The sequence below is a fragment of the Coffea arabica genome, chromosome 2e (genome assembly GCF_036785885.1).
Source record: "Coffea arabica cultivar ET-39 chromosome 2e, Coffea Arabica ET-39 HiFi, whole genome shotgun sequence".
Lineage (NCBI taxonomy): Eukaryota > Viridiplantae > Streptophyta > Magnoliopsida > Gentianales > Rubiaceae > Coffea > Coffea arabica.
This window is the reverse complement of record NC_092313.1, coordinates 66,885,581-66,898,315: the sequence shown is the minus strand read 5'-3', so window position 1 is coordinate 66,898,315 and position 12,735 is coordinate 66,885,581. Positions and strand designations below refer to the sequence as shown.

General features: G+C 36.5%; 1 protein-coding gene across 1 annotated transcript; it reads left to right on the top strand.

Moving 5' to 3' along the window:
* Positions 1 to 8,673: 8,673 nt before the first annotated feature.
* On the top strand, positions 8,674 to 10,160 carry LOC140036424 (uncharacterized). The gene is made up of 4 exons (XM_072077825.1): positions 8,674 to 9,382; positions 9,484 to 9,688; positions 9,785 to 9,954; positions 10,048 to 10,160. Exons 1-4 carry the CDS (start codon positions 8,674 to 8,676, stop codon positions 10,158 to 10,160), a joined length of 1,197 nt encoding a protein of 398 aa, XP_071933926.1.
* Positions 10,161 to 12,735: the final 2,575 nt, after the last annotated feature.

Here is a 12,735-nt window from a genome sequence, read left to right as displayed (position 1 = left end):
AAGGAGTCGGCCTCCTGCATTTTGGTGTCTTGGCCGAGAGGAAATGACCGAAAGTTTCTAACTTTGATTGGCGGTTTGTTTTAGCTTGTGTTTAGGGCCTTTCTCCGTAAGCTAGTGTCATGGGTTTGTATATTTTTCCCTCATGCTGTTTTCATGAATTTTGGGTCATCCTTATTGTTTTAAGCCTGGCTCATATCATGCTTCATCATTAGATGTAGGTAAAAATGGAAATCTGGAATTCTGGTTTGAATGATAAAGAGCTGCTGCATTTTTTTTCGGTGCCTTGGCTGAATTTCATGGAATAATTTTGGGGGAGAGGATAGCCATGTTGAACCAGTGGTAGACTGAAATTTGAAGTTATGTATGAGTGTGGTAGATAAATGGTGAGTCCGATGCAGTGATTCGACACTTTAATCTACATGAATTGATAGCTACTAAATTTCGCCGCAACAACAAGGGCCGTTGCATTTTTCTGTGTTCGTCTTCTTCTCCGTGGCTGGGTTGTTGATTTTTCATACTTAACCTGCATGCCCAATCTTATGTTTGAATAGAAGGAAAGAAGGTTTGGTGTTGGGTTTGCATTCTTTGAATCACAGGAAATGTAAACTAGCTGGAATGTTGGCTAAGTAAAATAGATCTCCCTAAAAATTCTGAATGGTGGGTGAGTTGTCTTGGACCAATCTGAGTCATGAATTCGTTTCTCGTTCCAGATTTCTCTTTGTCTTTTGTATGTATGAAAGGTTTTTTTTTTAGAATGAGTTTGCAACCTTTAGCGAGTGCTGGGAAACTGGATTTTCTTCTTGGTTAAAAGCTTCTCTCTTGCCGCATAAGGCTGCTGAAGTTCCAAAGTCTTGGCTGGTTCTCTTTGGCTGCAGAAATGTTTCCTAAGCTTTGCATGAAGTCACCTGAACTGTTCAGATTCTTGCATGTTTGTTGGTTGACTTTTGGTGTTTAAATCTACAAATTGCATGTTGCAAAGTGAGAGGATTGTATGGGAGTTTTGTTTGGATTTGATGGCATTTGAAAGCTGGAATTTCATAAATTGTAGCAAGTGCCGAATTGCAGAAATTTTTTTGCAGAAATGTTCCCTACGTGAGTTGCATGCTACTGTATGGAAATGTTATAAAAATTACTTTTGGCCCCCCAAGTCTCCCCTTAAGCTACTAAGGCCCAAAAACTTTGGAAACTTAATCAATTGGATCCCTTGTATTTTGCAGCAATGCATGATGGCCCAATTACATTTCACGTTCTTGCAATTAGGTTCTAAGGTGTTTGCATTTGAATCAAATTGATCTTTATTATTTACTTGGGGACCTTTGAGTTCTTAAATGCCTCAATTAAGTTCTAATTTTTTTACAAATAGGTCTCAGAATAGTTGAATTTCGAGCCATTACTTGACTTTTTTTTCCTTTGCCTTTGGACCCTTGAAGTTCTTAAAAATGTTTGATTAGGTTTGAGTGCTTAGTTAGCGTTCGCAATGGAGTCCTTGGTAGCCTCAACTTTGCAATTCGATTGCTCGTTTGCTTTCATTTGTTTGGGTGGTACTTATTGCATGAATTTGTGAACTTTGTGTCTCAATGAGCTTGTGTTTGCCTATTTCCTTTAATTTTTCCAAATAAATTGGTACCTTGACCATTTCTTTTATTTTGGAGGATAAATTAGTAATTTCACTACGTTAGGGCGTCGCTTCAAGGGAGGTACACCCTATCCCTCATTTTGCACTTCATTTGACCCTATGTGCTCCTACGTGTTATGTGAATATGCATGCCTACTCCGCTTTCCTTACCTCCATGCATGCATTTACTTGCTTTTACTTTTATTTAAGTTTTATGGGGTATGTGTACACCTCTTGGCTTGTAATAGATAGTGCTCGGAAAGCATCTGGTCCATTTCCCCTTTCCCTTTATGCTTTTATGGGGTATGTGTACACCTCTTGGCTTGTAATATATAGTGCTCGGAAAGCATCTGGTCCATTTCCCCTTTCCCTTTATGTTTTCATGGGGTATGTGTACACCTCTTGGCTTGTAATAGATAGGGCTCGTAGAGCATCTGGTCCATTTCCCCTTCCCCTTGGTTGCTTGCTTTTGTTGTTACATGTTAAATTGCTTTAGTAGGCTTTTGCATCTAGTCGAGCATGCTAAGTGCTACGTGCTACGTGTTTACGAGCGTTTGGCATGTCTACGTGCTTTCATAACCATGAATGAATGGAATGGATGAATGTACGTCACCACACTAGTCCAATGCTAGTTGTGGCTCATTAGGCCATCCCTTTTCGTTAGCACATCATTTGCTTGTTCACTACATATCATGCATTTTTCCTTAGTTTTATCATCTGGCATGCTCCTCGAGCCCCTTTTCCCCTCATTTTAGGATTTTTGCATCTCATACTAGTTATAGGGTACATTTGTGTGAGAGTCCCCTTCCGATAAGGGAAACGAGCGAGTGTGGCTACTCGATAGCCCTAGCACGCTAGTTTTGCCTTCTAATCAAAGGGAAAATCAAGTCACGATTTAGGTCTCCCCGTACCCAATATGCATGAATTCCCTAGGCTCATGCATTCTCAATCCACTCTATCGTTACACTTTCACTTTTGTCTCATTTGCACACATGCACCTTTTTATCACTTTCACTTGCTTTTCTATCTTCACTTGCACACGAACACTTTTTTATCTCCACTTGCACACGAACCCTTTTATCTTCACTTGCGCACGAACATTTTTATCTTCACTCGCACACGAGTACTTTCATCTACATTTGCACACCTTCACTTATATCTTATTACTTTTATCATTTTTCTCACTTCACACAAACTCACACTTTCACATGGCATGCATTCCACTCATTTTTCACGTCATTTAGGTGTAGGTGTGACCTCTCCAAAAGGATCATTATTGGACTTCACAATTAATGTGATTGGCACCACTCAACCTTTGAAGAGAAATTTCCCCCAATACCCCTAGGTCTAGGTTTTTGCATTCATATAGACATATCCAATACGCGATACATACCTTGGGTAGAAAAATTAGGAAAAATTGGTTTAAGTCACGCAACTAGCCTTGGCTAGGTCGAAGGGGTGCCTTGGATTTTTATCCTTGCCTTCCCCTTCGTCAAATGTGACCCCCGATCCCTCTTTTTGGTTACGCAGACCCAAAAATTCTCAAAAAGGGTTTATTTACTTTTTTATTCAAAAACAAAAAAAATCATTTTTGGGTGACTTGGTACACCCTAACTCTATACCAAGTGGCGACTCCATTTTTGATACAAAAAACCCTTTTGAACTTCACTTGGCCAAACCGTCGCATTCTAAGTCCCATGGCCTTTTACTTTTCATTTTGCACACGTTCACACATTACACACCACACATCACACATTCACCCATATCGAAAAGTGGGGCGCGACAGCAGTAAGACTCGAAGATTCATCGAGCCTTATTGAGTTTCATCGAGCCTTATTGAGTTTTTTAATTTTAATTTTTTATTATATTATTATTATGAAATTACCCTTGTGTCTATAAGAGTGGTTGAATGAAATTTTTTTAAATATTTTAGGTTGTATGAAATTTTTTTGAAGGGTAATAATGTCTTTTCGTTCAAAAATTGTCAAGAAAAATGAAATTTTCAAATCTTCCTAACTTGAGCTCAATAAGGCTTGCTTTGACTTGAGAGCCCATGCGAGTCGAACTGAAGTTCTATGAGCAATGCATCGATCTCAAGCTCCAACTCCAATAATGCTACTCGTTCGAGCTCGAGCTCGAGTATCCTTTTTATAAGTTGAGTCGAGCTCAAGTATGGCGATACTTGAGTTCAACTCGACTTGATTACATCTCTTAGGTGAAACGAGAGAGGAAAAGATCGGAGATGGTAGGGACAGTGAAAGATAGTTAGGTTGCTAAGCGAAGGAGGGAGGGAAGGAGGACATTGGAGGTGAGGTAGATTGGTGAAACATGGAGAGAGAAGATTGTTGGCAGTAGGGAATAGTGGAGGATAATTAGGTTGCCTATGGAAAGAGAGGAAAGGAAGAGGAAGGAAAGCAGAAAGTAGGGGACGGGGGAAAACAGAAATAGGTGGGAGGAGGGAAAGCAGAATGTAGGGGCTAGGATGTTGTGATTTTTGATATGTGAAGGGAGAATGTGTTAGCCAGAATGAGAGGAAGAAGGACATAAAAGTAGGGGATGATAGAAAGGTGGGTTTTGATGCGTGAAGAGAGAATATAGTAGCCAGTAAGAGGTGGAGAAAGGAGAGAATAGTTGAGTGGAGAGAGAAAAGAAACAGGGTGGTTTGGAGGCTGTGGCGATGAAGGAGGGTAAAAGTAGGGGATGGCGGGGAGTTTGGGATGGGAAAAGGGGAGGAAAGGGAATGAAGGATGAGAGTTTGTACATGGCATATAGGGATAAGGTGTGTAGAATGGTGAAAATGAGAGTTGGGTTGTTCGGGTAGGAACAGGATAGGGAAGGAGAAAAAAGGACGAAGTGTCAATTTTGGTGGTCATGGGTGGACAGAGGTTTTGAGATAGAATCGGGATTGTTGGCAGAGAGGAAAGGGAAGAGAGGAGAAAGAGAAAATGGAAGGCAGTAGGGAGTCTAGAAGGACACAGGAGGTTGGGTGGCTAGGATAGGTGAGGTAATAGCCAATAGGGTAGTTGGGTGGTTCGGGTAGGGAAAGGAGAGGGAAGAAGGAAGCTAAAGGGTTGAAAGTATGGCAAGTAGGTTGTGCATGAAGAGAGAAAATGGGAGATGCAGTTGGGAGTAGGGATAGGGAAAGGGGAGGATAGTTAGGTTATTCGAGTAAGAAAGGGATGGGGAAAAAAGAAGGGAGGAGAGAAGAGGGAAGGAGGAGGACTAGGGTTGGAAGTGTGGTGGGTGGGTTGTCCGTACAGGGAAGGCGTAGGGAAAGTTTTGAGTAACGATGGAAAAAAATGAAGGAGATTAGTTTGGTGCCTAGGAGTGGTGAGGAGAAAGGGGGTTCTTGGCAGGGCGGAAAGGAGAGGATAGTTGGGTTATTGAGTAAGGAAAGGATGGAGGAAGAGAAAGGTGCATGGGGTGTTGGTTTGGAGGTTGGGAGTGCTAGGGGAGAAAGGGGAGTTGTTGTGAGAACGGGAAGGGAAGAAGGGAGAGAAAAAGGGGTTGAAGATAGAATATAGATAGGAAGGGGTTGAGAAAGACACGAGAGGCGAAGGTAGGGAGCTGAGATCCTCGCTAATAGTTGGGGGTGAAAAGGAGATAATGGAAGAAACCCTAGAAAACACCTAAAAATATTTATTGACAAAGTTTTTTGTACAATAAATGTCTTATAGGAAAGGAAGGAATTGGGAAGGAAGGAAAAGGGAAGGGGGAAGAAGATGAGGTTAGGGTGGGAGAGAGGGAAAACGATGTAATCGAAAACAATCTAAGAGGGGGTGAATTAGGTTTATTAAAAAGCTAATCAAATTATGGGTACTTTTTGCTCAATATAAAATTTATCCTCTTTTTTAAGTGATCACACAATAAATCAATCAATGAATGAACAATATCACTTGAGAGAAATAGAAGAGATAAGCAATTTAAGAATCACAACATAACAATAAGTAAATGAGAAGAAAGGAATTGCAAACCAATTGACTACCAAACTCCTCTTAAACTTGAAGATCAATTCATACAAGCTTCTTCAATTTGATGAAATACAACCAATCTTGTGTACAAATGAAGACTCACTTCCTCCTTACCCCAAGCTCCATTCGATCAAGTTAAGAAGTTTTACTATCCCTCAGGACAATCCTCACAGAGCTACACTATTGAACTATTCACTCACAAATAAAAAACTTACAATGAACTTCACACCTCCAAGACTACAAATTTTTCTTGGAGAGTATTTTCTCACTAAAACTACTCTATATCTTTTGTATCTTTAGTGTGCAAAAGTTGTTTGAAATTTATGACCATGCTCTATTTATATGAGACCAAAAAAGCTGTGTTTTCAGACTCGGACCGGACCGGCCGGTCGAACCGGTTGAACCGGAACCGGCCAGGTAGCCGGTCCGATCCTGAATAAAAACTCGGTGGATGATAAACCGGTAAAACCCGATCAAAAACCGGGTCTGACCGGTGAACCGGTATAATGTATTAAACCCGGTTTTTCATTTTTTGCCTAATTTTTTTTTTTAGCTTTAAGTCTTGACTCTGACCCATTGTCTTCCAATTCCATTTGACCGGCTAAATAAGGAAAAGAGAGGTAAAAAAATCTGAAAAAATAGCAAACTCAACCAAAGTATCCAAACGATCTCTCTTTATTTCTCTTCCCGTTTCCGTCTGCCCTTTTCTTTTGTAACCCTAGCTCCTGTAAAAGTCCGCCGCCGCCGCATCGCCGCCACCAACAGGCTTTGCACCTCCACCGAACTTCACTATCTTTGATTGCCTTGCTCCTCTGGTGTAATTTTCTGGACGGCATATCTTCCTTCAACATCTGGAGTTAAAGTTATTTCGTATTTAAAGTTACTTGATCAAGTAGTTGAAATTTGTTGTCAGTGGTGGTCTGTATTGACATTTTTTATATTCTTTTGCTTTGTTGTTTGGCTGCATAACTTTGTTTCGAGGAATAATGAGGCTTGGACGCTTTTTGCTTCTTCAATTTAATTAGTAATAATGCTGACACTTGTTCAAATACTGAAGGGGAAAAACAAATTATATAGCTCTGTTTTCTTTTCTCATGTCTACTGAATGGTGATAGTTTTTTTTTTAATAAACTTAACTCACAAAAGAATAAGTGAATTACGCAATCAAGTTCAACTTTGACCTTTGCTTCATCAGTTCCCACTTCATTGTAAAGCAAGATTCTCTATATCAAGTTCTTATTTTCGGTTCAGAGTACAGAAATTGTGATACATAATAAGTTGACAATTTATACTTGGTGTCTTATGGAGAATTGAAATGGGTGAAACTGTGAAAGTTTAAAGAAATTAAATATTTGAGACTGTCAAAATCTTACACTAATTTTTGTTGCTATTGATCTGGGCATTAGTTAGTCAAAATGATAGTAATCAAGAAAAGTTCCACACAACCAAATGATGGGGCAGACATGACATAATAGCCGGTGTACTAACAAATTCAGGGAATGAAGCAAAATCTAAGGAAAAATTGAGTTGGAAAGTTGGAAACAGATGGCAAGTCCAAGTCTTTAAGTTGCTGGTTATTGATTATAAAACTCCAAAATGAGATCACGCATTTAGAAGGAATAGATTTAGAGGTGCTTTTTTTTTCTTCTTTTTATTTGACAAGACCTTTGGACCCCCCCCATTAACTAAATGTGAGCTGAATGGTATATTAAATGTGGGAAAGAGAATGCATGCATTCTTGCTATTATGCTTGCCCAATTATGGGCTTGTTGCGTGCATGCATTCTCTTTCCAATTAGTGCTACTTAATAGTTAATAGTGCATGCATTCTGTACTTAATAGATCAATTAATTCAATTAGTGCATGCATGCATTCTCTTTCCAATTCCAATCAATGCTGTATTATTAACCATATTAACGATTTGGTTACTCTAATTCTCCCAATGGGCAATGACTTTTGGATTGAGGTTTTTTTAATTTACTTAATATTTTCTCCAATTCTTTCTAATACAGGATAATGGAAGGTACTGATTCACAATCCACACCAACAAATGAGTCAGCATCAAAGTCAAGTTCCGAAAATTGTAGGCAAAAAACTGATATAGCTTGGAGATATGTTATAGAAGGACAAGATTCAGAAGGCAGGAGAATTTTAATATGTTATTGGTGCTCTAATACTTTTAGAGGAGGAGGTATTAATCGAATGAAACATCATTTAGCAAAAGTCAAGGGTAATGTTGCTCCATGCAAAAATATGCCGGATGATGTTCGTTTGTTGATGGAAGATTCATTGAACGAAATTTTTCAAAAAGCAAAAGAGAAAAAAGGGATATTTGAAATTGGAAATCCATTTGGCCGAAGTGTAGTGGGATTTGAGGATGATGATATTCAAGAAATTCCTCATAAAAACAAGAAGGCAACTCAAACTAAAGCGGGTGAGAATAAGGGAAAAAGAAAGGCACAACATGGCATTGAATCTTATATGACAGGTAAATCTCTTGATCATTCTCAACGGAGTATCAAGTCTTGTATGCAAAGTAAAGAGAGATGGCATGATACAGACATGGCTATAGCTTTGTGGTTTTATGATGCATGTATTCCAATGAATGCTTGTAATTCTCCTTATTATCAATAAGCAATTGGAAAAATAGCAAGTATGGGTCATGGTTATCAAGGACCTAGCTATCATGCTTTAAGAGTAAATTTGTTGAAAGATGCAAAGAAACAAGTTGAATTAATTGTTGAGAATTTGCGTAGTAAATGGGCTGAATTTGGTTGCACAATTATGGGTGACGGTTGGAAGGATAATAGGCAAAGAAGCTTGATCAATTTTCTGGTCTATTGTCCTAGTGGGATCTCATTTATCAAATCTGTTGATGCTTCAGATTTTGAGTCTAATGCTGAATATTTGTGTAATCTGTTTTTAGAAATTGTTGAAATTGTTGGACCCAGTAATGTTGTTCACATGGTCACAGATAATGCAAGTAATTATAAAGCTGCTGGCCGCTTACTTTCTGAAAAATATCCTACAATTAGTTGGTCTCCTTGTGAGCACATTGTTTGAATTTAATTATGAAAGATATTGGAGAATGACTCATGTGAAAGATGTAATTACTCTTGCTTCAAGAGTCACTGTGTATGTTCATAATCGAAAGTGGATTCTTAGTTGGTTAAGAAAAAGGCCTGGTTGGAGAGAGATTGTTCGTCCTGCCAAAACTCGATTTGGTACTAATTTTATTGCTTTGAAAAATCTTCATGATTTGAAACAACATTTAGAGGCTTTAGTGACTTCTAGTGCATACAAGAAAGAGTTGAAAAATGAAAAAGGTAAAGAAGTCAAACAAATTGCTCTTGATGGCAAGTTTTGGAATAATTGTTTGATTATTGTGAGAATTATGGGCCCAATTATGCGCTTGTTGCGTATTTGTGATTCTGATGAAAAACCTTCATTGGGTTATGTATATGAAGGCATGTGGAGAGTTGTTAGTGGCATTAATGAGCTGTTTAAGAACAAAAAAAAGTTCTATGGCCCATACATTGATATAATAGATAGGAGATGGGATAATATGTTGAAAAAAGATCTTCATGCGGCTGCTTTTTGGTTGAATCCGGCCTTCCAATATGATAGAGACAGCCCTTGTCATATGCCTGAGATTATGAAAAGTGTTTTAGAAGTCATGCAAAAGTTGAAAATGGATGGACTTCAATACATGATGGATGAAATATCAATGTTTAGATCAAAGAACCAAAGTTTTGGATTTCAATTTGCCCAAAATACTTACAAGACTGCCCGTCCAGGTATGCCTACTTTTAATTTCACATTTATTACATTAATTGATAAGAATTACTTTTGTTGTTTTTCTTTAAAAAAAAGTACTAATTGTGTTTTACTAATATAGATGAGTGGTGGAGATTGTTTGGTAATGATGCTCCACATTTACAAAAGTTGGCAATTAAACTCTTGAGTCAAACTTTTTCTTCTTCGGGATGTGAACGCAATTGGAGTGTATTTGAACGCATCCATACCAAAAAGAGAAATAGACTTGAACATCAAAGGTTGAATGATCTTGTTTATATTCATTATAATTTACGTTTGAAGAATAGGTATGAAATTACTATTACGTATGCTTACTTTCTTTTGTAAATTATTAATTTTTAAAAATTTCTTACTTCTAATTTTTCATCTTTTTTTCATTGTAGGCTTTCATATAAAAAGAGGTCTTATGATCCGCTGGATTATGAAGCTATTGATAAAGTTGAATTTTGGATAGTTGATGAGGAACAAGAAGGAGAGCTTGATTATGATGAGTTAGAAGAAATGATCGAAGAAGAATTTCCCAAAACTGGTGAAGATGGACCCTCTCAATCACGTAAGATTATATTTGCTAACTTTATCTAAGTTTCTTTTTAGTTCTTGTCTATTTTTGAATATTTTTATTTATGAGTATTTAAATGATTTTTAGGTAAGAAAGACACAAATATTGTGCAACTTGATGATGAGGATGATCTTGATGATATCGATTTGAAAAGTTATGAAATTGGAGATAAGGATGATGAAAATGAAGATGAAAAATAGCTTAGATAATTCTTTACTTTAGAAATTAAACATGTTGCTTTATTTGAGTTGATATTTATTAAGGATTGAACATGAATTTGTTGTCTTATTTGGATTGCTTTTTGTTAAGGATTAAACATGTATGGGATTTCTATTTTGTAAATTTTGTGCATTTGGATGAATTTAGTGAATTGTTTGGATGAATTTAGTGAATTGTTTGGTGAATTGGATATAAATTTGGATGATTGGTTTCTTGGATTATATTTTGTAAACTTGATTTGTAGGGAAATATATATATATATATATATATATATATATATATATATATATATATATATATATATATATGACGTATTTATGACGTCATCCGGTTCGACCCCCTATCGACCCCGATCGAACCCACTAACCCCTGACCCCTGAGCTCGGTCGAGTCGACTCCCGGTCCGAGTCTGAAAACATAGCAAAAAAGTACTTCATTAATGTTTCCAACGGATAGAAGGTAGTTGAAAAGTCAACTAACCATTGGGAGTATCGAACATCCGATACAGCTGATGCTTGCGTCCGACAGCAGACAATGAATTTGAAAAATCATCTTAATTTTTTCAAACGCCCGGTATCTCTAATGCTTGCGTCCGAAAGCAGATAGTGAGTTAGAAAGAATTTCTTAATTCTTTCGGACGTCCGATGATGGAGTTCTTCATGCGTCCGAAGTGCTGCATTATTTATCGGACATTCGATGTTGTCTTCGCGAGCGTCCGACAGTTTTCAACTTCCTTTATCTCTTTCAAATGCTCTTGTTCTTTGAATCAGATTTGCTTAATAGTTGAAAGTATTTCTTGAAGAGATATTAGTATCATCCATTATTTTGTAAATATCAAAAGCTAGGGACTAAGGTCAATATTTTCCTTCTTTTTTATGATGACAAAACAATGGATGGAAGAAAGAAAAAGATTGAGCATATGAGCATATGAGCATAAGCTCCTCCTCACTCATTGCATCAAAAATTTTAAGTGCCAATCTTATAATCTCAGAATAGCTCCCCCTTTCACATAGCATCCATTTCTCCCCTTTTTTGTCATCATAAGATGAGAATAAAATTCAACAACCATAATCCATAATGTAGTTGTCATAACAGATAATCCAAAATACTAATCAAAAACAGAGAAATGATACCAGAATTCAGCAATCACCAACATACCAACATCAATCATCAGCCAAAAATAGAGAATTAATACCAAAAAAAGTACCAAATAGAGAAATATCAACCAAAATACATTAGCAATTCAACTATAAACTATCAATGTTAACCAAGATCCATTAGTACAGAATATTTGAAACATCAAAAGAGAAAATACAAATGATGCATCCTAATATGAAGTGCAAATGACCCTAGAGTGCCTAAAGTGTAATCACAAAATTTTAGAAAATTACAACATTTAAATTTTAAACAATTGACACTTCTAATTTTAACAATATTCAAACCAAAAAGATTTTCAAATTTTTACAAATAGGGAAACGAAATTTTTTGAAAGTATCATCTTTGTGAGCAAGAAAAATCACCCAAGTGTATCTAGAATAATCATCAATAATGACTAAACAATATCTCTTACCACCCAAACTAGCAATTTGTGTAGGACCAAACAAATCAAGATGTAAAAGTTCCAATGATTTTGAGGTAGAAACACGTCATCTCCAAATGCCACTATGCCACTAGATTTTAGCTTGAACTTAGATGAATTGTGATGGATCACTGGTCATGTGTCTTGAACATTTACTGTCTATGAACCATTTTGATTCCTTAATAATATTCACCAGGTTCACCTATTCAAGAGTTTAAGAACTAATATATGGTACCTATTAATTTTTGGGTTCTTGAGAGTTAGCATCATGTCTAACTATCCACATACATTTCATGCCTCTTCTGATGTTCTTCCTCACATAACAATTGTTTTACATGTGACCTTTTTTATAACAAAAATTACACATAATCAACGAGTTATTTGCATAAACATATTTAATAAATCTTACTTATTTTCTCTTATAAACAGTAAAATCATTTGCACCAGAATTTATCTTTTTCTCATAAGTGTCAAGATGAGATTTTGTTCCATTTCCTTGAAAGCAGTTTTGTTCCTTATATTGGAGAAACTCATTTAAATTATCCATTCTTCTTTTCATATCACCTTATTCCTCTTTGAACATTTCACAAATCCTTATTTCTTTATCAAACTTATTTTGTAAATCAATCTCATTCTTTTTTAAGAAATCATTTTCAATTTTCAGCTTCTTGTTTTCTTGAAAAAGACGTGCATTATCCTAAAGAAGAAAACTAATTTTGTATTTTAATTCCTTGTTTCTAGCATAAGATTCTTTCAAACTATCATATAATTTTTCAATAAAAGATTCAAGATCATCATCACTTTCAAATTGAGGGTTATAAGTTGTTATCTCAGTATCTCCAATGGCCATAAAAGCCAATTGAGCAGATTCTTCTTCCTTTTCAATTTCACCATCGGAGTTACACTCATTCCATGTGAATTGAAAGTTGTTGAATCTTGATTTTCTTTCTTCTTTCTTCTTCTTCTTCATTGGACAC

Bases quoted from the DNA above. Each gene is read 5' to 3' on its own strand.
- LOC140036424 (XM_072077825.1), top strand. From the start codon at position 8,674: ATGACTCATGTGAAAGATGTAATTACTCTTGCTTCAAGAGTCACTGTG. The intron at 9,383-9,483 runs GTATGCCTACTT...TTACTAATATAG, and splicing joins TTACAAGACTGCCCGTCCAG to ATGAGTGGTGGAGATTGTTT. The intron at 9,689-9,784 runs GTATGAAATTAC...TTTTCATTGTAG, and splicing joins AATTTACGTTTGAAGAATAG to GCTTTCATATAAAAAGAGGT.